The sequence below is a fragment of the Gadus chalcogrammus genome, chromosome 3 (assembly GCF_026213295.1).
Source record: "Gadus chalcogrammus isolate NIFS_2021 chromosome 3, NIFS_Gcha_1.0, whole genome shotgun sequence".
Taxonomy (NCBI): Eukaryota; Metazoa; Chordata; class Actinopteri; order Gadiformes; family Gadidae; genus Gadus; species Gadus chalcogrammus.
Window position 1 is genome coordinate 7,502,067 of NC_079414.1, and position 20,312 is coordinate 7,522,378.

At 44.6% G+C, this 20,312-nt stretch overlaps 1 protein-coding gene across 1 annotated transcript; it reads right to left on the minus strand.

Moving 5' to 3' along the window:
• Positions 1-16,599: 16,599 nt before the first annotated feature.
• mchr1a (melanin-concentrating hormone receptor 1a) lies at positions 16,600-18,450 on the minus strand. Its single transcript, XM_056585334.1, has 2 exons — positions 18,390-18,450; positions 16,600-17,621 (listed from the first exon to the last, which is right to left on the minus strand). The coding sequence occupies exons 1-2, from the start codon at positions 18,448-18,450 to the stop codon at positions 16,600-16,602; spliced, it is 1,083 nt and encodes a 360-aa protein (XP_056441309.1).
• Between the last annotated feature and the right edge of the window lie 1,862 nt (positions 18,451-20,312).

Genomic DNA, 20,312 nt, shown 5'->3' on the forward strand with positions numbered 1-20,312 from the left:
TTACAGTTTGTCTGTTTTGAAGACTGAACACAACCACGAACCACATCGAATCTGGCCATGGCAGCACTCCCTATAAAAAATAATTCAAAACAGCCAAATATAACAGCCAATTATCCTATCAAGAATTTTGAAACATTAAAAGCTCTCGGCTTGTCACTGTAGTGATAGAAAAAGTTAGAAGCTGGGAGTTAAAGACAATACATGTAAGAGCAGTCCATTATCCCTTGGACTGCATTGGACTCATTATCATATGCCTCATGCAATGTATCCCCCAGAAAATGTCTTCAAAAAAGTCAAGGTGGTCAAGGAGTTAAATAAATATTTTTCTTTATTTTTTGTAGTTGATGAAAGTATGTTTTCTTTCCCTACGAGAGTTTTGCACTTTGTTGTTGTTGTTTTTTTTTACACATTGGTAGTCAAGGCGGGGCCCTACTGTTGTTAAGGCAGCCGCCTTAACCATACAGTGCTGGGGGAAACACAGGCCTCATGTGATAAACCTGCCTTGTCCATGCCTGCTTACCTGTAGCAGTGACTCATAAGTGTCATAGCTGCATGTCAATATTTTATATCAGAGTGTCACTGTGGAGGTGGGGCGGCGTCTGGCCTGCAGGGGGAGCATGGAGCACCGGGTCTGCTGGGGTGATGGGGTCTGATTGCGGACAGGTGTCTGCAATCTGACCCAATCAGGAAGTGTGTATTTATGTGCCTGCTTGTCTTTCAGTCAGGGCTTGAGATAGGGAGGAGGAAGACGCTCTCTGCGAGCGCGTCGTAAAACCAGGAGACGGACGGATTGAACAGTGAACCGTTGTCCTTTTGTTCGTGTGTCTTTAAGATTGTGTAATCGAAGTGGAAATAAACAGGAGTTCGCTCCATTTCTACAAAGAACTGTGTCCTGACTCCGTGAACCCGTTACAGTCACTTTGCGGTTCTGAAAGTGCATCGGATACCGAGAGAATTCAATTTTAAAAGACGTCCATTTGTTTGTATTAGATGGAACCCCATGGCTGTTTTGACGCATAGAGCCCTGACTACTGACACAATTATTGCTTATTATAACCTTCTCCTTTTGACCTCAATAACCTATTTTTTTTTATTGCTTTGTAGCTTCTTTGCCTTATTGTCAAACTCCAAATGAAAAGTCAACACAATATCGCTGAAACTCTAGCTAAAATAAATCGATTGAATACCAACATTATTTTCATTCACAAAATGAATCCAATGTGCTACACAAAGCTTATGGATGAGAGAGGCTGTTAACCTTATCAGTCTGATCATGTTTCCCTTACTCTATGTGCAAGGGCTTATAAGATAATAACCTTCCTTTGAATGTGAATACAAAAAGAGAGGTGATGCTTGTGATGTCGGCTACAGCGAGAGAATCCCTGGGATTTAGCGCTTTTAACATTTACCCAGGAGGGCTGACTAGTTGCCCTTTCGTTTTCACAAGTGCAATTTACATTCAACACATGTTAATAGAAAACCGCAGGTAGTAATTACATTTCAAAGGGAAATTCCTTTTTTACATCTACAGTTAAATTCTGAATATCTACATAAGGAATTATAGTGACAAGTTATTATAGTATTTCAGATATCGGGAATTAAATTCTAGATATCTGAAATGACATTACTAATAACAATTCCAGGCCAAAATAATTACAAATTTTCCATAATTCGATCGTGAACAGTAAGAATTGAAGATTGAATGGACAATTGTAGATATCTATAATGAACATCAAGAATTGAATTAATGGTGTGTGTGTGTGTGTGTGTGTGTGTGTGTGTGTGTGTGTGTGTGTGTGTGTGTGTGTGTGTGTGTGTGTGTGTGTCTCTCATTCTCCACGGGGACTTTAATGCGAGAGTGGGCTCTGACGGTGTGTTATGGAAGGATGTGCTTGGGCAGCACGGTGTTGGTAAACTCAATGAAAATGGTCTTCGCCTCCTCACTCTCTGCTCTGAGTATCAGTTGGTCATCACCAACACCTTGTTCCAACTGAAGAACGAATTTAAGACCTCCTGGCAACACCCCCGCTCTAGACACTGGCACCTCCTTGATTACATCATTGTCCGCCAAGCTGACAGGAAGGAGGTGCGAGTTACCAGAGCCATGCGTGGAGCAGACTGTTGGACTGATCACCGCCTGATCAGAGCCAAATTCACCCTGGAACTCCGTCCACCACTGAGGAAAACACCAACCTGCAGGAAGCTCAACTGTGATGCATTGAAGTCCCCGCACTCAGTCAACCAGCTCAGGGAACAGATCGCCTTACAGCTGTCCAAGATCCCTGAAACACCAGCTGATCTGGACGTGAACACCACCTGGAGCACCCTACGCACCGCTATTCACCGGGCGGCAGTAGAGTCTGTAGGGTACACCAGACGGAGACACCAAGACTCGTTCGACAACAGTGCACCAGGTATCCACAACCTACTTCAGGCAAAACACAAGGCCCTTGCAGCTCACCTTTCCAACCCCCAATCCACCTCGCTGAAGGCCCGCTTCAACAACATCCGGGCTGAAACACAGCGAGCGTACCCTCAGAGCCATGAAGAATGTCTGGTGGACAAAGAAAGCCCACGAGATACAGCATCTCGTGGACACCAACAACTCCCACGCTTTCTATGACTCCATCAAGGCTATTTATGGACCACAGAGGAAGAACATAACCCCGGTCAGATCAGCAGATGGTACCATCCTGTACAAGGACAAACAACAGATCCTGGACAGATGGGCTGAGCATTTCAACACCTTGCTGAACACCTCATATCCAACTAGGAACACTTGCCGACCTCCCATGCCTGCCAACCGTCACTGATCTGGACTCCTCCCCCAGCTTTGCTGAGGTACGAAAAGCCATCGCTGGCCTGAAGAAGAACAAGAGCCCAGGCCTTGATGGAGTCCCGGCAGAAATCCTGAAGCATGGCGGATACCTCCTCACCCGCAGATTACACCAACTGATCATTAACATTTGGTCATCTGAAGTCATCCCGCAAGATTGGAAGGATGCCAACATCATCACAATCTTTAAGCGCAAAGGAGACAAAGCAGACTGCGGTAATAGCAGAGGCATTTCCCTCTTGTCAGTTGCCGGTAAGGTGCTCGCACGGATCATGCTACTTCGACTAGCATCTCATGTAGGGATGGGAATTGATAAGAATTTCACGATTCCGATTCCGTTTCCGATTCTGCTTATCGATCCGATTCCTTATCGATTCTCTTATCGATTCTCATTGGGTGAGAAAATAAGTATAAATGTGTTTGTTTGCATTACATCTCTTTAATATCTGATCAGAAGTGCTTCTAGTATTAGGAAATTGTACATTTTCAAATCAATTGGTCTAGACGAAAAGATATATGTTTCGCTTTTTAAGCCCAAATGCCATCATTATGTGCCATACAACTAAAAACACAGACTGAAAACAGCCAAGTAAGAGCTTGTGCCTTTTAGAATTCTAACAGTGCTCATTTGCATTCAACTTGTAACAAAATTAAACTGACATAAACAAAATGAAGCATTGATTAGACAGAGATTTATTAGATGGGCCTACCTAATAAACCGTTGGAACACACAAGACCGGAAACCATAGCAATGCCGGTAAACAAACCCCGAGAAGCCCAATCCCTATGAGAGCTCCCCACGCTAAGGCCATCCGGAGGCGACAGAGCTGTTGGCCGTGATATTTTATATACAATTATAATAATATAATAATAATATATTATATACTATTATATATAGAGCTCCGGGAGTCGCAAACTGCAACAATCACTTTCTCCTCCATTCCGCGGTTCACCCGGACTGCACTGCACTGAGTTTGACGGCTGAACGCGGATTGGCTGTTACGTTACACATGTCACTCAGTTATCACGCTGTTGAACGCTGATTGGCTGTCATCACGACAAAAACTTGTCATCGGTTTTCTCCCGCGAAAAACTCGCCCTTATACGAGTCTCTACGTTCACTTTGTATGGGATCTTGTCGCCCCGTCGCGTTTGGTGTGAACGCACAATGCGATGCTTCCTCGGCGGCGACATGTTTGCTGCGTTCTGAACCAAAGCCGTTTCTCAATTCGCGTACTTGTGCGTGCTCGTGTGCTCGTGGACTCGTGAAACGTCATCAGTCGTTGCCCGAGCACTGTTCCAATTCGAAGCACGCATCAAGCGAGTACTGTCGTAAAACCCGGAAGTGTTCTGGATGCGTGCTCGATATCGCCGTTTCACCGAGCATGCATCGGAGGTGGCTCGTGTGTGCTTGCTCCCGCTATAAATCCCAGGATGCATTTCGCACTCGCAGCAGTACGAGGGCGGACAATATGGCGAAGACGCACAAGTTACAACTGTAGCTTAAGTTACTCTTAAAGTATATATATATTTATATAATATATAATATATAGGTCGTGTGTGTGTATAGCTTATACACATGACAGGACACTCATATCTTTTCAATTGTTATTCATTCAGAATATTTACATACTATTTGAAAATGAAAGAGGCTGGGATTTTGTTTTATATCATTTGTTTATATTGTTCAGTAGTATATGCCTAAATGAGGCCGTAGCACAGTTAACGGACGAGCAGAGGTGGTGACGTCATCCAGTCCGCTGCTGTTCCAATTGCAGGTACGTACTCGCGTGCTCGCAAGTATGTGCTTGAAGTACAGACTTGCCAAGTACGTGCTAGCAAGTCATCGAGTCCGTAGTACGCGTGCTACGAATTGAGAAACGGCCCAAATCAAAGCAGCGTGTGTGTGACGTCATGACGCATTTGCCGCGACCGGAACCGATAAGCGGAATCGTTAAGCAGGCTTGCTAACGATTCCAAGGAATCGGTTGACTCGGAACCGGTTCTGAACAAGAACCGGTTCTCGATTCCCATCCCTAATCTCATGCTACCAATAACATCCTACCGGAGACCCAGTGCGGCTTTAGGCAACAGCGAAGTACCGCAGACATGATCTTTGCTGCTAGACAGATACAGGAAAAATGCAGAGAACACTGCAAAGACCTGTACCTAGCTTTCATTGAACTGTCCAAGGCCTTCGACACGGTAAACCGGGAACTGCTGCGGGAAGTGCTGGGGAAGCTGGGGGTTCCACCAAAGTTCAGAAACATCTTGCGGCAGTTTCATGATGGAATGCAAGCCTGTGTGAGTGTTGGTGGCCAACAATCTCCATTCTTCAGTGTGGATGTGGGGGTCAAGCAAGGGTGTGTCCTAGCCCCAACCATCTTCAACCTATTCCTCTCCACAGTCACCCTCCTCTCCCACAAACTCCTGGACCCTTCTGATGGGGTACAGATACAGTACAGACTGGATGGCAACCTCTTCAACATTAGGCGCCTCCAAGCCTTCACCAAAACCACCACCCAACACATCTTAGAGCTACAGTATGCAGATGACTGTGCTCTCCTCGCCCACTCACCAGAATCCCTACAGCGTGCGCTGAATGTGGTCGCATCCATCTACAGCGCCATTGGTCTCCAAATAAACATCAAGAAAACACAAATAGTTGCTCAGGAGTTCACCCCCCAAACGTGTGTGCCCACCTTCACCCTCGATGGTCATCCCCTTGCCATCGTCCCACACTTCACCTACCTAGGCAGTATTCTGTCCCCCTCCTGCAACATCGATGATGACATCCAGGTCCGCATCGGTCTGGCCTCCGCCTTTGGCAGGCTTAGCGCCAGGGTTTTCCAGAACAGGAACCTCACCACCTCCACCATAGCAGCTGTGTACAGGGCAGTCTGTCTTTCCACACTGCTGTATGGTTCGGAAACCTGGACACCCTACCAGAGGCATTTTCGAACCCTAGAGGCCTTCCACATCCGTTGCCTGCAAAGGATCCTGGGTGTGTCCTGGGAAGACAGGGTGCCCTATGCCGAGGTCTTTGACCGGACCCACACACAAAGCATCGCCCTGCTCCTTGCGCAGAAACACCTACGCTGGGTTGGGCATGTGATCCGTATGCCTGCCCACCGCCTGCCCAGGCAAATCCTCTATGGCCAACTTCTGGATGGCCAGAGATCTGCTGGGGGTCCAAAAAAGCGTTATAAGGATCACCTCAAAACCCTCCTGAAGCAGTGCAACATTCCACCGACTGCACTCGAGTCCCTGGCAGCTGATCGCAACACCTGGAGCTCCTCCTGCAACCAGGGAACTACTCACCTTCAGGAGCAAGCCACAGAGAGGAGGATACAGCGACGTGCACTGAGGCATCAGCGTGCTGCAGTGCCCACACCCTCCAGTGCCAAATACCCTTGTCTCTCTTGTGGCAAAATCTGCGGATCCCGCATAGGCCTGCACAGCCACTTGGCTATGCATCGCCGCAACACACCCCAATAATTGTCCTTCCTTTCTATTTGGAGCAACGTCATCATCGTAATCGATGGACTGCCATAACGTGTGTGTGTGTGTGTGTGTGTGTGTGTGTGTGTGTGTGTGTGTGTGTGTGTGTGTGTGTGTGTGTTTGGAGAGGTGTGTGGCCACATAAGCATCGGTGCAGTGAGATTGGTACATTATAAAGGCCTGCACTCACAGTCTTTGTGTGTCGAATGGAATGGAAAAGGACACAGTCTACGTCTGCTCCTGCCCCAATTCAGGGCATCAATTCACTGAAGACTGCAAAAGACCCAGACGACTAGACCACACTAGATGTGTCGGTGGCCTCTTTCTGCAATGATACAAGCTATGTATCATTGCTTGCCAAATAATTATCTGTAATCATTCTTTCAAAATCTGCATTTATTGGGGGTAACAGGGGGAAGGGGATGGGAACAAGTAAATGGGGCACTGCCCCCCTCAGAACCACCAGTGTTGACTGTCTCCATTTAGCAACTCTATGATTCACCAACCGGTGACCTTTCACTGACATGCTATAATTGATTAACATCCACCTTCCTTCTCCTGTTTAACAACCACCGACATTTGTGGTTACCTAACACTGACACTAGGCACTGTCAAAACACACATATACATCTCCAGAGATAATGAGCCAGCGGTGGAACCAGAAGTGGGCCTGCTGTACATTTGCTAATGATATACTCATTTAGAACAGCCCTACCAAAAGGGTAGCCTAAGTGTAGCAGCCCTTGACAACGAAAGAACCGGAGAGTCTCTGACGGGTGCAACCTTTTATTGTAGAATTCTTTTTGTGATGTAGCACCGTGAAACTAGAAAAAGTAACACAAAATGGTTGCACTTTTACACAAATATATGAACATCAGTGCAGTACAATTTCCATGTTCACAAATAAAAGAAAGTTACACTAGTCTTAAAGGCCCACTATGCAACTTTTTTAGCCAAAATTACATTAATTATGCTGGTTGAGAGTTATTCTGATGGTTCTGCAACCATTTCTGGGTCGTTTAGTGGGTGTGTCATTGCCCCATGTCACCTCTCCAAGGAAAAGGCGCACATGCAACTTGCTCTGTTCGGACCGACACAATCCGGATGTGACGCAGCGGGAGTATCCAATCGCGCCTCGAAAATGTAGTCAGATTGTAGTTTCGAAAATGCTTTACGGCACAGACACACACCCAAACATGGCACCGGCTAGATATAAACAGCCAGTTGCGAGGCAATTGTTGCATTCATCATGGATCAATCGACTGATAAGGGACCCAAGAGGCGACTGTCGGTGGAACAAAAGAAGAATGGACCAGAAAAGAGATCAGACACGAGTGAAAGGGGAACTATGCAACTTTTTTGGCTTGATTTACCTTAATATAACAGGCTAAGAGTCATTGCGATGGTTCTATTATACATTTTTGTTCGATTGTTGGTTGTTTCGACTCCCCCTTGCGCATCTTGGCGGTGAAAAGGAATATGTTTCTGCCGGCGACCCGCCGCCCACTCTCGCGGGAGTCTCGGGTCTCGCGAAGTAACAAATTGCTTTACGGCACAGACCCCCAAACATGAAACCGGCTCGATATAAACACAAGTAACTAAGGGATTGTTACATTCATCATAGATCAGCCGACTAAAAAGAGACAGAAACCCAATGTCGGAGGAACAGAAGAAGAGAAAAGGGAGACTGACCGACAGAGAGGCCAGACACGAGTAAACGTTGGGCAAGTTTTTCAGGAATAGAGTGAACTGAAAGAAAAAGAAGACTGCAAATCAGACGCCGACTTGGCCGTGTTGCTTTTGAAATTGAAAGTACCCTTGGGTGAACTTTGTCTTCGTGGTATTCTTGATATTGATGGTCTCTGTACAAATGTGTTTGCTCAACCATTTTGTTGTGAGCCCTATAAAAATTGTTTTCTCGACCGTTTTGTTGTGAGCCCTGTATGTTTTTAGCTTGCTTGGTTGCAACCATATAAACACCTTTGTTTCCATGGGTGTTTTGCTGTTCGTCTGTCTCGTCCCGCAGATACAGACTGAATCCCCGAATCCAGGTTCTTGTTTATTTAGATTATTATGTTGGCCAACACTCTTACACTGATTGTTCTGTTAAACCTAAGATAAAACAATTATAATCTAGGATATAAATTCTCCCCGTCAACTATAAAAAAGGATGGATATATGTTTATTGCAATACAAATACACCATTTAAAAAATGTATAACCTTGCCTACACTTCATGAACATCTACTTCGGACATGGCTCCACGCATTCACCGGCTTCTTTGAAAACAAATGCACATGGCTCGCGTAGAAGTGCATGGGGAAGGGTCGTCAACGAGTTGTTACGACAGTGTTGTAAAATATCTACTACGAAGCTGTAGGGGGCGCTGTGTAGAGAAATGTGTGTGCCAAAACCAAGAAAACCGAAGAAATGCCCGAAGTTGCATAGTGGGCCTTTAAGATAACATTAATTTGTGTGCAAACTGCATAAACTTCTGAAAGACCTGTACAATATTCACTTGAATTCAAATATTATTCCAATACAGGAAATAAAAGAATGACAGAAAACATATTTCAGCACAACAAAGAAAACTTAAACGTGTGCATTATTTGCTTCACTTACATAAAGACACCAAAATTAAACATAATCACACTAAAGGCTTACAATAAACCAACATACCTCGCTCCGCTTGCCAAGGGTGCAAGACGAGGGAAAATTGTGAGGGAAAAGTTGCATTCACCGGACATTCATGGGTCAGCTGTTAGCTTGCTTCATACACTATTCACGGACATAAAACGAAGGAATACGACCGGTGTAAGGCACACGAACTATAAAACTTACATACAAAATGTTTCAATATGAACCCAACATTTATATAACCAAAGTACAGGCTTTAAGACATATTAAACTTACGTTTTCGACGCGACTACGTGCGAGACACGCATCGCCGTGAATGCTGCTGTGCGCCTCTAAAAGGGTACCGGGTGAAACGTAAACAAAAGGTTCTGGGGCGCAATACATGTGGATACACAATAGGTCCGTTACACTAAATACTTTCTAATTTTCATTTCCCTTCAGTAATACGTCTGGGTTTGTGGCATATTCGCGGGTTTTCTCCGTCTAAATTTTGTGTGTCCAATCTGCGAACAGAGGGAGTGGCTGAGAAGAATGACGTTAAAGTCAGCTCTCATTGACGGACATCTTCACTCACAGTGTTTGGTTTGCTTTATTTCATGTAGGCTACTCCGTCTAGGCTTCGCCTCATGGGCTTGTCCCGTGCGCGTGCTTGCGCGTACTGACAATTTTCAACTATGCACCAATCAACGTGGGCACCGCCCACATTCCCACGGCACTGTGTATATAAGGCAGCGCAAACTGCCGCCCATCCTCCCTTTTCTTTCAGACTTTGTAATGATCAACGGAAAACGAAGATGACTTCCATTCAGATGACCTGTGGCGGCCGCGTGGGCGAGGCCACGGACCAACGGCCCTTTTCTGGGCCACTGAAGAGCGCTCCTGTAAGAGCTGGTGGGCCCTTTTCAGGGCCTCAGTGCGCCTCCTGTCCCGCCTCCCTGGCTCCGGGTGACGGACACCGGGCGTGTTTCAGATGCCCGGCGCTGATCACGCCGCGGCTGCCTTGGGTGCCCCCGCCTCCTGCGCCGCCTGCCACGCGCTGCCTGAAGAGGGGCTCCTCTCAAGGCACCTCTTTTTCTCCCCGTCGGTGGATCTCGCTGAGGCCATCGACACCTTCGGGGCAGAAGTTCCGGACGCCCAGGACGCCGACGAGCGCTTCGAGGTTGACGACGTCGCCTCCTTGGACGACGTCTTTCCTGGCTCTGCGTCCGAGTTCTCCCGCTCCGGGGCTTCCACCGAAGCCACTATCGTCCCGAGAGAGAGACCGCACCAGATGGCCGATCTCTTCGGTGAGATCATGGGTGAGGCGGCGGCCATCAAGGGCATCCCTATGCCAGCCCCGCCCCTCGCCCCCATGTCGGATGACATGCAGGGCGAGGGTTATCGCTCCCTGTCTTCCTCCCGGCGGGTTACCCAGTGCCCCCTGTTCCCACCGGTTCAGCACCTTTTCACAGCTGCGGGTGGGGACCCCTCTACTTCGAAGGCCCCGGTGAGGGCCTTCACTGACTTCACCAACGTGGAAGGGTGAGCTGATACTCAGGCAAGGGGGATTCCTCACCTGGAGCCTTCCCTGGCAGCGCTTCTCTGTCCGGGCGCCGGATGGCGTCCTATCGAGAAGCCGCTGCCCCCCGACCACCTCCAGAGGCAGATTGCCGGCCTGACGGACAGGGTGTTCATCTGTGCCTTGCAGTCTGCGGCGGCGGTCAACAACATCGCCCTGCTCTCCCCTGCCCTGGTCTCCTTGTCGGCTGGCAGGGAGGCTTACGGCCCGGAGGAGGCCGCGAGATGGCTGGCGGTTTCCCGCTTCTCCAGCGCCATCCTTCAGCTGTGCAAGCCGGTAGCCGTTTCGGCCGGCCGGCATATGGCGTGGGCCACAATGATCCAGACCCACTATCCAAGAGGCTGGATATTCTTGCCAGGAGCTTAGTCCTTTGGCTCACCTTTGAGATAACTCTTTGGGCCATAAATGCCCCTGATAATTTGTTGTGTAATCTACAGCCTAAGTAAGTGGTCCAGAGACAGTAGTTTGTCTCTGGACCCAAAAGGAATTGACTGTTTTGCCCAGGTGGAGAGACAGCTAGTTATCTGTCAATCAAGCACTGAGGTTAAGGAGTTCTACGCTAAGCAGCCTTTCCACCTCTGATTTCTCTTTATGAGAGACTACAATAGCAGTCATCTGCAAATAAAAACAGATTGTAATCTATGGCTGACGGCATATCATTCACCTATAACAAAAAAAAGAGAGGCCCTAAAATACTCCCCTGGGGAACACCACATGTTAATTTAAGTGGTGTGGATAAGGTCCCTTCCACATCCACCACCTGTTCTCTGCCAACCAGGTATGAACTCACCCACTGGAGAGATGTATCAGAAAATCCCAGAGCTTTGAGTTTGTTCAAGAGGATATAATACTGGACTGTCTCAAACGGCTTTTGAAGGTCTATTAAAACCATGCCACAAAAATTCCCCTTATCCACCTCTTTCCTGAGGAAGTCTGTAAGATAGAGCAGACAGGTATCAGTGTAATGGGCTTTTCTAAAGCCTAATTGCCGAATAAAAGGTTCTGCTCTGCTAAATACCATCTATTTGCTCATAAATGATCCTTCGTAGAGCGGTAGAGTAGTGAACCTGGCAGAGTAGTGAACATGGTAGAGTGTTGAACCTGGTAGAGTGTTGAACCTGGTAGAGTAGTGAAACTGGTATATTAGTGAACCTGGTAGAGTGGTGAACCTGGATGAGTGGTGAACCTGGTAGACTGGTGAACCTGGCAGAGTGGTGAACCTGGTAGAGTAGTGAACCTGGTAGAGTAGTGAACCTGGTAGAGTCGTGAACCTGGTAGAGTAGTGAACCTGGTAGAGTAGTGAACCTGGTAGAGTGGTGCAGCCAGTAGATTGGTAGTGGTGAACCGAAAAGGTCTATGCCAGTCAAGGATCAGAACAATAATGCTAACCAACTTCGTTTTGTCACTCTGGCACAAAGTGGAATTTAACTTCTACCATTATTTATATGTGCTAAACTTTATTCCTACAAGTTTGTTATAAAAAAGTTTTTGTTGTGATAGCTGGCTGGTTTGCAGCCTTTTCCTCTACCATTTTCACCACTCTAACAGCTTCACTACTCAAACAAGTTCACTCCTCTATCAGGTTCACTACACTACCAGGTTCACAACTCTAAGTTTGCCACTCTACCAGGTTCACTACTCTACTAGGTTCACTACTCTACCAGGTTCACTACCACTCCACCAGGTTCAACCCTCTACCAGGTTCACCGCTCTACCAGGTTCACTACTCTACCAGATTCACTACTCTACCAGGTTCACTACTCTACCAGGTTCACTACTCTACCACTCCACCAGGTTCACTACTCTACCATGTTCACCACTCTACCAAGTTCACTACTCTACCACTCTACCAGGTTCACTACTCTACCAAGTTAACTACTCTACCAGGTTCACTACTCTACCAGGTTCACTACTCTACCAGGTTCACCACTCTACCAGGTTCACTACTCTACCAGGTTCACCACTCTACCAGGTTCACTACTCTACCAGGTTCACTACTCGACCAGTTTCACCACTCTACCAGGTTCACTACTCTACCAGGTTCACTTCTCTACCAGGTTCACTACCATACTACCAGGTTCACTACTCAAATTTTTTTTGGCATACACATTTGTTAGACATACACATTTGTTAGACATTCTATGCTTCCAGAGGATAAAAATGTAACGCTCACTGTTTACTTCACTTCACGCCGGCCGGAGTGAATGGTCGCTGACGCTGTGCTGGACAGGTTCAAAAAGTCGATATCAAGGAGAATGATTCTCTCCTCAGTGTGTGCATTCGTCACGTACATTTCATTGCAGCGGCCGGCCAATGAGGGGGGCACCATGCATTCTATTGACGTAATTCAAATAGTAAATTTCTTCAGGGTGTCAAATTTTGTACAATCAATGTTTTGTGTCTTTACTAGGAGGACTAGTTGTACCGTGTTTCTTAAAGATAGCCTAAGATATGACGAACTCCTGGCTCTGTGTTACAGGCAACTCTCCGGCTGCAACATGCTCCGAGTGGCCGCAAGTGGATTCTAATTACTCTGCCCGTATGTCGGACTTAAATTCTTACGAAAGTGGTAGTCTATAGGCCTATTTTAAGAAAAAAAAATGCAAGCATGCATTCTGTAGATTGCCAGATGAGTCAGACTTAAATAAAAAAAAATTAAAGGTATAAATAAATAAATTAATTAAAAAATCAGTGCCCCAGGCATACCCAGGCACCGCAGATCCACAACGGGGATCTGCGTGCCCCAGTGAAAAGGGTCTGCCGACGCCGATGGTGCCAAGGTGACAAGACATAACTTAGTTCACCACTATTTATAATTGTTAACCTTTTCCTACAGGCTTGTTGCACAGAAATGATTCATAGGCTGTGTTCAAGGATAGATAGATAGATAGAGAGACGGACAGACAGACAGACATTCAGACATTCAGAAAGACAGACAGACAGACAGACAGACCGATGGAGCAAGGTCAATCCACTCAGGCACAATACTCAGAAGCAGCCAGCAGACATTTTGTACTCAAATGTTTTTTTCATGTATTTTAGGAACTCAAAGAAGGCTGAATCTCCTTTATGCATGCCATTTTCTCAACCAGGATGACAGGATGCCACCCTACAAAGTTGTATTAATAAGGTACTGCAATTAAACAAAATTATTGGCAGTATTTCCAGTACGTTGCAATGTAAAGAATATTACTGCAATATGTAAAGCAACATTTAAAGGTTGTTTTTTTCTGTGACTGATAATTGTTCATTGAGTAACAATTTCAGAAGATGTGAAAAAAATATTAATTTCCTATGTTCTAGTAATTATAAATGACTTCACTAAGAGTGTTATTACTTTATTTTTTCTGATATATCATGATATCATTATAACTATGTTTACTCTTTTGAGTGGCTGTACACAGTATATTATTACAGTACATTGAATGGTTGGATTCTATCGAGAGGAAAAAGATTTCCATCTTAATTGGAAAGTGGGTACATCATACTTGCATCAACTCGGGAGAAGTGCAAGCTAACAACTGAAGCCCAACTGTCAGTAAGCACTATCATTATCCTAGAATGGAAACCAAACCAAACCATGCAATGCTTTAATAGATTGGTAGGACAATGTAGAATGACAGAATTGCTGGATAATTTCATTGTGTCAAGAATAAGGTCATACTAACATTGGGTGGGTGGTTCTCTTATGGGCAAAAATGGGCACAATTTTTCAAAATAATGTTTAATAGTGTTGTCTTATTGTCTTATATATTATTGCCTTATTAATTAAAATATATACATTTTTATTAAATCACATAATTGTAATACTATATTTGGAAAGCATAGTTGGGAAGCAAGTACAGCAAAGCTTATCACACTTATGTAATATAATGGAATTATAGTAAAATTTAAAATTGTAAAGCAATGCAAGGGAGATATAAACAAAAAGGTAAAACAAAACAAGGTAGTGCTGACATGTAAACATGTTGTGCACACTTAAAAATGATTACGTTTTCATTTATAAATGATACATAAATAATTACTTACAAAATACAGTATTAATAGCATACACAAAAACTGTGTTCACTTTCTTATAAATTAGAATCAACAGCACAAAAGGATTAGGAGAATGTTCTACTTTTTGTTTTATTTACCTCCGAAGACACTACCGAAGAAAAACAAATATCCTTTACACCATTTATTTTACAACAAAGATCTTCAGAGGGTTAAATGGTTTATACATTGCACATTTTTCTATCAACTTAATAGCATAAATCCTTCAAATGACAAGTCAAAAGGTCTGTAGATTTAGAATTAACATGGTGTTATTCGTATCTTTTGATTTCATTATCTTTCAAGTCTTTTTATTTTCTCCACACTGAACAAATGAATAGAGAGGGACTACAGAGCCTTGTGGTTAAACATTCCAGGAGTTATTTAGCACAGGGGCAAACACAGGTGTAGCTCTGCAGTTAACTATAATTAAAAATAAAAATAACTATAATTTCACCTGTGATCAACTTACTGACTCACACTTCTGAAATGTAGCTCAGCTTTTTATTGTATCCTTTTCTTCCTTATTTTTGTCACATCTATAAATCAATGTTAAAGGCTATTATCAATACAAATACAAATTTGCATTTATTTCTCTTGTGTAATTAAATATAGCCATGAGAGACTTTGTGACTTGTTCAAATAAAGTGCAAAGAAAGAAGCAACACTTTTCAATAGGAGCACATACTTATTTCCTGCATATTAAAGCTGCCGTAGGTGGGAGGTCAGTTTTGGTATGGGGAAATGTAGTGGGGGCATGTAACTCGCCAAGAACCCATAAAAACAGGCTTTATTGAAATGGTACAAAATGGATCTTATTTTATTGAAACTGCTTTCTCTGTTACAGGACAGCATACTGGCATTGCATAGCACCCAGCACAGGCATACACTATCACCGCCAAGAGATGATGGCTAGACTAATAGTCATAGACACAAAATGTTGCAACTGCACACAGATTGATACAAAGCAAACAAACTGCTAGCAAGATAGCAAAATGTAAAACTTAGCTGTAGCCTTGGATCAAAATAGATTGTCTTGGTTTTTCTTCTTCATAGTAAAAATAAACACATAAAATATAAAACTTTTGAACACCAAAATAAATAAAATAAAACATAATTATTGACGCTTCTGACATGGGCGTCAAAACAGGCTACAGGATGTTACCCTCGGGACAGAACACTACCGCACAGCATTTTAAACACATTTACCAAAAACATCATTCACAACTCAAAGTTCATAGGCTACATTAAACTGATCCACATATCACACAGATACAACAAATGCTATAAAACATCCTAAATGCACAGGCTTGCACATTACCTACATTTTCAAAAAACACGGCATATATACAGTAGGCATAATAGACAGGGACGGAGAGCGTTTTCGTTTTTTTGATCGTGAGTGGTATGACACATACGTGCTTTCCTGCACTTCCCACGGTAATGGCTGTAGGTTCTGTTTTTGTTAGGATTTTGCTCCCAAACACATCTTAACGATTTGGACTCACTGAGAGTGAGTTTTATTGACCAGTCTAGCAGCACTACAGAGATATTCTATACTAACATTTCCCAGTGAGACTCCCTTTTTCTCCACCACGGTTATCACACAAAGAAATTACTTCCATCCAACTAATACTGCTAGTGAGCGTTTTTTTGAAAGCAAGGGGTTATGCTCTTTCTCTTTAGCTTTCTCTGATTGGTTAGAAGGAGGGGGCTTAGCTGTAAAACATTAGAAGTAACTTACTGCAGCTTTAAGGTTTGCTTGATATGATGCATCAACACAAAAAAAAATTGCCATTGCAAATAAACACAATGTATTTTCTGCTCTAAGCTACAATATTAGGCCTAATTGGAGCCAATAACAGTTTTTAAGCATTTGAATGTGAATGCGTGCTTTGAATAAATGCATGCAAATATAGCTTATAAAATGGTACCATCTTGTATGTTTCTTCTTATTTTTAGCTACCTGTTGCCTTACATTGGATCCAGGAGGGCCTGATCACTCAGACACAACGCACGGCTCTTGGTGTTCATCACAGTCCGTCTCCGGTGGCCTCGTTGTGGGGTTGGCTGGCCGGGGGCTGGGCCCCCCCGGGCACCAGTCTCAGGCTGACGTTGCCCCCGTTTGTGGTGCTCAGGTTAACCACCCTAAACTCCCTGTTCAGCGGCTTCACGGCCCTCAGGAACTGCCTCTTGAAGGTCTCGCTGAGGGTGAGGTACAGGAAGGGGTTGATGCAGCTGTTGGCGTAGCCCATGCTGATAGCGATGTTATAGGCGTAGGCGAAGGCAGCACTGGGCTTCTGCACCCCCAGGTGCACCAGCTGCAGGATGTAGTACGGAGCCCAGCAGGTGAAGAACGCCAGGCAGATGGCCACAGCCATGCGGGTCACCTTCCGGGTTCTCACCCTGAGGCTCCGGGGGGGCAGGGGAGCCACGCTGGTGGCCATGTGGTGCAGGATCTTGAAGAACACCAGGCAGATGATAGCCAACGGCAGCGCAAAGGCCAAGAAGAACTGATAGAGTGTGAACCAGTAGGTGGCGGTGGCGGGGTTGGGCAGCAACAGGGCGCAGCCCGCCAGCCCGCCGGGAAGCGGCATCAGGCCCACGTACATCCACACAGGGATGATGGTGACCAGGGACAGCGCCCACACCAGCCCGATGGCCAGGGAGGCCGCGCACGGCGTGCGGACGTGGTTGAAGCGGATGGGATGCACGGTGGCGAGATAGCGGTCCAGGGTCATGGTGGTCAGGATGTACGTGCTGACGATCTGACTGTTTGAGTCTAGCACCGTGATGACGGTGCACATGGTGGCCCCGAAGTGCCAGGCACCGTTGCCCAGCAGCTGGTGGATCAGGAAGGGCATGCCCAGGAGGAAGAGCAGGTCCACAATGGACAGGTTGAAGATGAAGATGTCGGGGACGGTCTGCTTGGCGCGGCATTTGGTCTTCTTCAGGATGGTGTAGATCACCATGCAGTTCCCCAGGATGCCAAGGAAGCAGATGATGCCGTAAATGGTCGGGAGGATGGCGCTGCACTGCAGGGTCGATTTTACAACTAGATACAAAAGGTCAAAGGTCAGATTGAAGGTCAAATGATAAACAGCTTATTAAATTGACTATGAGTGGAATCTGATTTTCCAATGTCCAAAGTCACGAGGTATGAATTTATCTTTTCTTTTTTATTTATCAATGTATCCTTCATCCTTTATTATTATTCTACAAACGAAGTTCAAAATCCAGTGCCATATGAGTCAGGTGTTTTATTCTCTGTGCTTTATGGGTTGCCTCAAGGAGCCATCTTTATGGTGCGTTAGTAACCATCTATGACTTATTAGAAATATTGTGAAGGTTAGGGCATTGTTAGCAATATAAAGATAAATTGAGACGATGAGTGCTTATTTAAAAGCATTCTCGTAGAATGGATGGCGTTGCTGCTGTGAGTAAAATACATGCAAGAGCAGATGCAGATGCGTCTCTCCAACAGACACACATGGCACTAAGAGTATTGCTCAAGGATACCTCCTGAGTAATGAAATAATCAAACGGAATAAAAACAAACAAACACATATATCTACGTTAGGCAATGACATAAATTGAGAACTCCACTCAGATATAGGCTACATGTATATTATGCCTTCAGATTGTAGGATTATACATTACATAGAAAGCAATGTTAATATGAAGGAAGGAATTAAATAGTTAGTATTTATTTTAAAGGTAGTAGCCATCGTCGAAATGGTTGTGTGCAATTCTATCGATGTATATGATATAGATCTAATTGAATGCAGAAATCGAGAGAGACTTGCTTGACTCTATAACATACCTGTGGTCAAATTAGAATATCGGTAAGAAATATTAACCGAAGAATCGTTGAAGAAATCCATCAGTATTTCCAGCCAATTTTCCAAGACAGCAAAGGAAACTATATCAACCAGTTGCCCCAAAAAACGGTGTTTGAAGAAAATGTTTCAATCTTTCCCTCGAAATAAAGTTATTTTGGTCGAAGAACCTGTTAATGAAGTTTCTACGGATCGGTTATTGTGGCGAGGGGCATCCATCTCAATTTGGCACAAATGTTGCTGAGGTGACAATCTCGTCCACTCAGAATCGTACTCAGAATGAAAGAGAACGGTTGAGTCTGCGCTTTATACAAACTCCAGGGTTTCTTTGGCACCGCCTGAAAATGTCAAATTCGGTTATTTCTAGGCCATTTGCACTTGTACAACGTTGTTCTCATTTGCTACTTCTTCGGATGTGGCCTAGGCTACATGTGAAGAAGACAGAACATAAACCCTTCATTCAACTATAATATTAAGCACATGATCTAGTGATCTATGCTCACATCTCATCCTATGTGGCGATCTCTCTCCTGCGGATTACAGCGCGTTTGAAGGACTTCCATCACGTGCGTTACCGCGCTCCGCCACTAGGTGGCCTTCATGCCCTTCATGTCTACACACGCACCTCATTGTTCCCCGCGATCATATTCAACCGGGCTGAGCGAGACAGACTGCTCTGCTCGTCTTTGAGTCATTAATTTACTGATTCTTTAACAAAACTTAACTTGGCAGATCGAAACCTCTACGTAAAGGCATTCACATCGAAACGTATTTCCACCTAAATAAAATCCCCCTTATCGTCGATCCTTCTTCACTTCCCCTCGAAATCAAGTGTAGGAACCGAAACCTGTTTTTTATTGAATAACTCTTGCTCGGGATGCAAGGGACCTTAAGCCAGTTGCATTTCTGTTGGTCGGCCCAGGCCTCTGCCAACGTTTTTAAGAAATTGAATGAAAACTGAATTGTAATGAAATTTAATTTGTAATTTAAATGTAATATTAATATGTAATTTAACTAAATTCACAATTAATTTGACTCACAAATGACCTCATTCAGCAGACATAATATATTTGCAGATATTTAGATACTTTTGCTGCAATAAGCAGCTTGTTAATATCTGTGTGTGTGTTTGAGAGAGAGAGAGAAAGAGAGAAATGTTGAATGGGGTACAGGGATGAAGAAATGAGAAAGAAGGTAGCGAGTGAAAAGAGTATTGACTAGAGGTGAAAAGAAGGCCAGAGCATATGATGTTTGAGGCCTCATGCCCTACAGGAGCTCATAAACACACCGTTGGCCATGGGCATGTCATTCAGCCTGACATAAGCACCGGAGAGAGAGACAATATAATAATAATAATAATAATAATAATAATAATAATAATAATAATAATAATTGATCTGTTTTTTATAGCGCTTTTCTAAATACTCAAAGACGCTTTACAAATAAGAAAGGAATACATACAGACAGTACAGACACTCAAACAAAAGGGAAAAAATAAACAACACCACAACAATAGGCAACACATTAAGAGAGCGGAGAGTGAGAGTGGAAGATGGCGGAGGATGATTTGTCAAATGTTGTAGGTGGTCCTAAAGAGATAGTTTTTAAGTTGACTTTCGAATGAACAGAGTGTATCAGAGTTTCGGATGGCCAGCGGGAGGGAGTTCCAGAGGGTAGGGGCGGCGATGGCGAAGGCTCTGTCCCCCAGGGTGCGATACTTGGTCTTGGTGATGGAGGTGAGAAGGTTGGCATCAGCGGAGCGTAGGCGGTGAGTGGGGGAGTGGCGATGGAGGAGATATGTTATGTACGAGGGTGCAAAGTTGTTTTACGCTTTGTAGGTGGTGAGGAGGATCTTGAAATTGATGCGTCGTTTTATTGGAAGCCAATGAAGTTGACGGAGGATGGGA

Coding starts and splice junctions, on each gene's coding strand:
- mchr1a (XM_056585334.1), bottom strand. CDS start 18,450: ATGGATTTCTTCAACGATTCTTCGGTTAATATTTCTTACCGATATTCT. Junction 17,622..18,389: donor ATATTCTAATTTGACCACAG/GTATGTTATAGA, acceptor TTTTGTATCTAG/TTGTAAAATCGACCCTGCAG.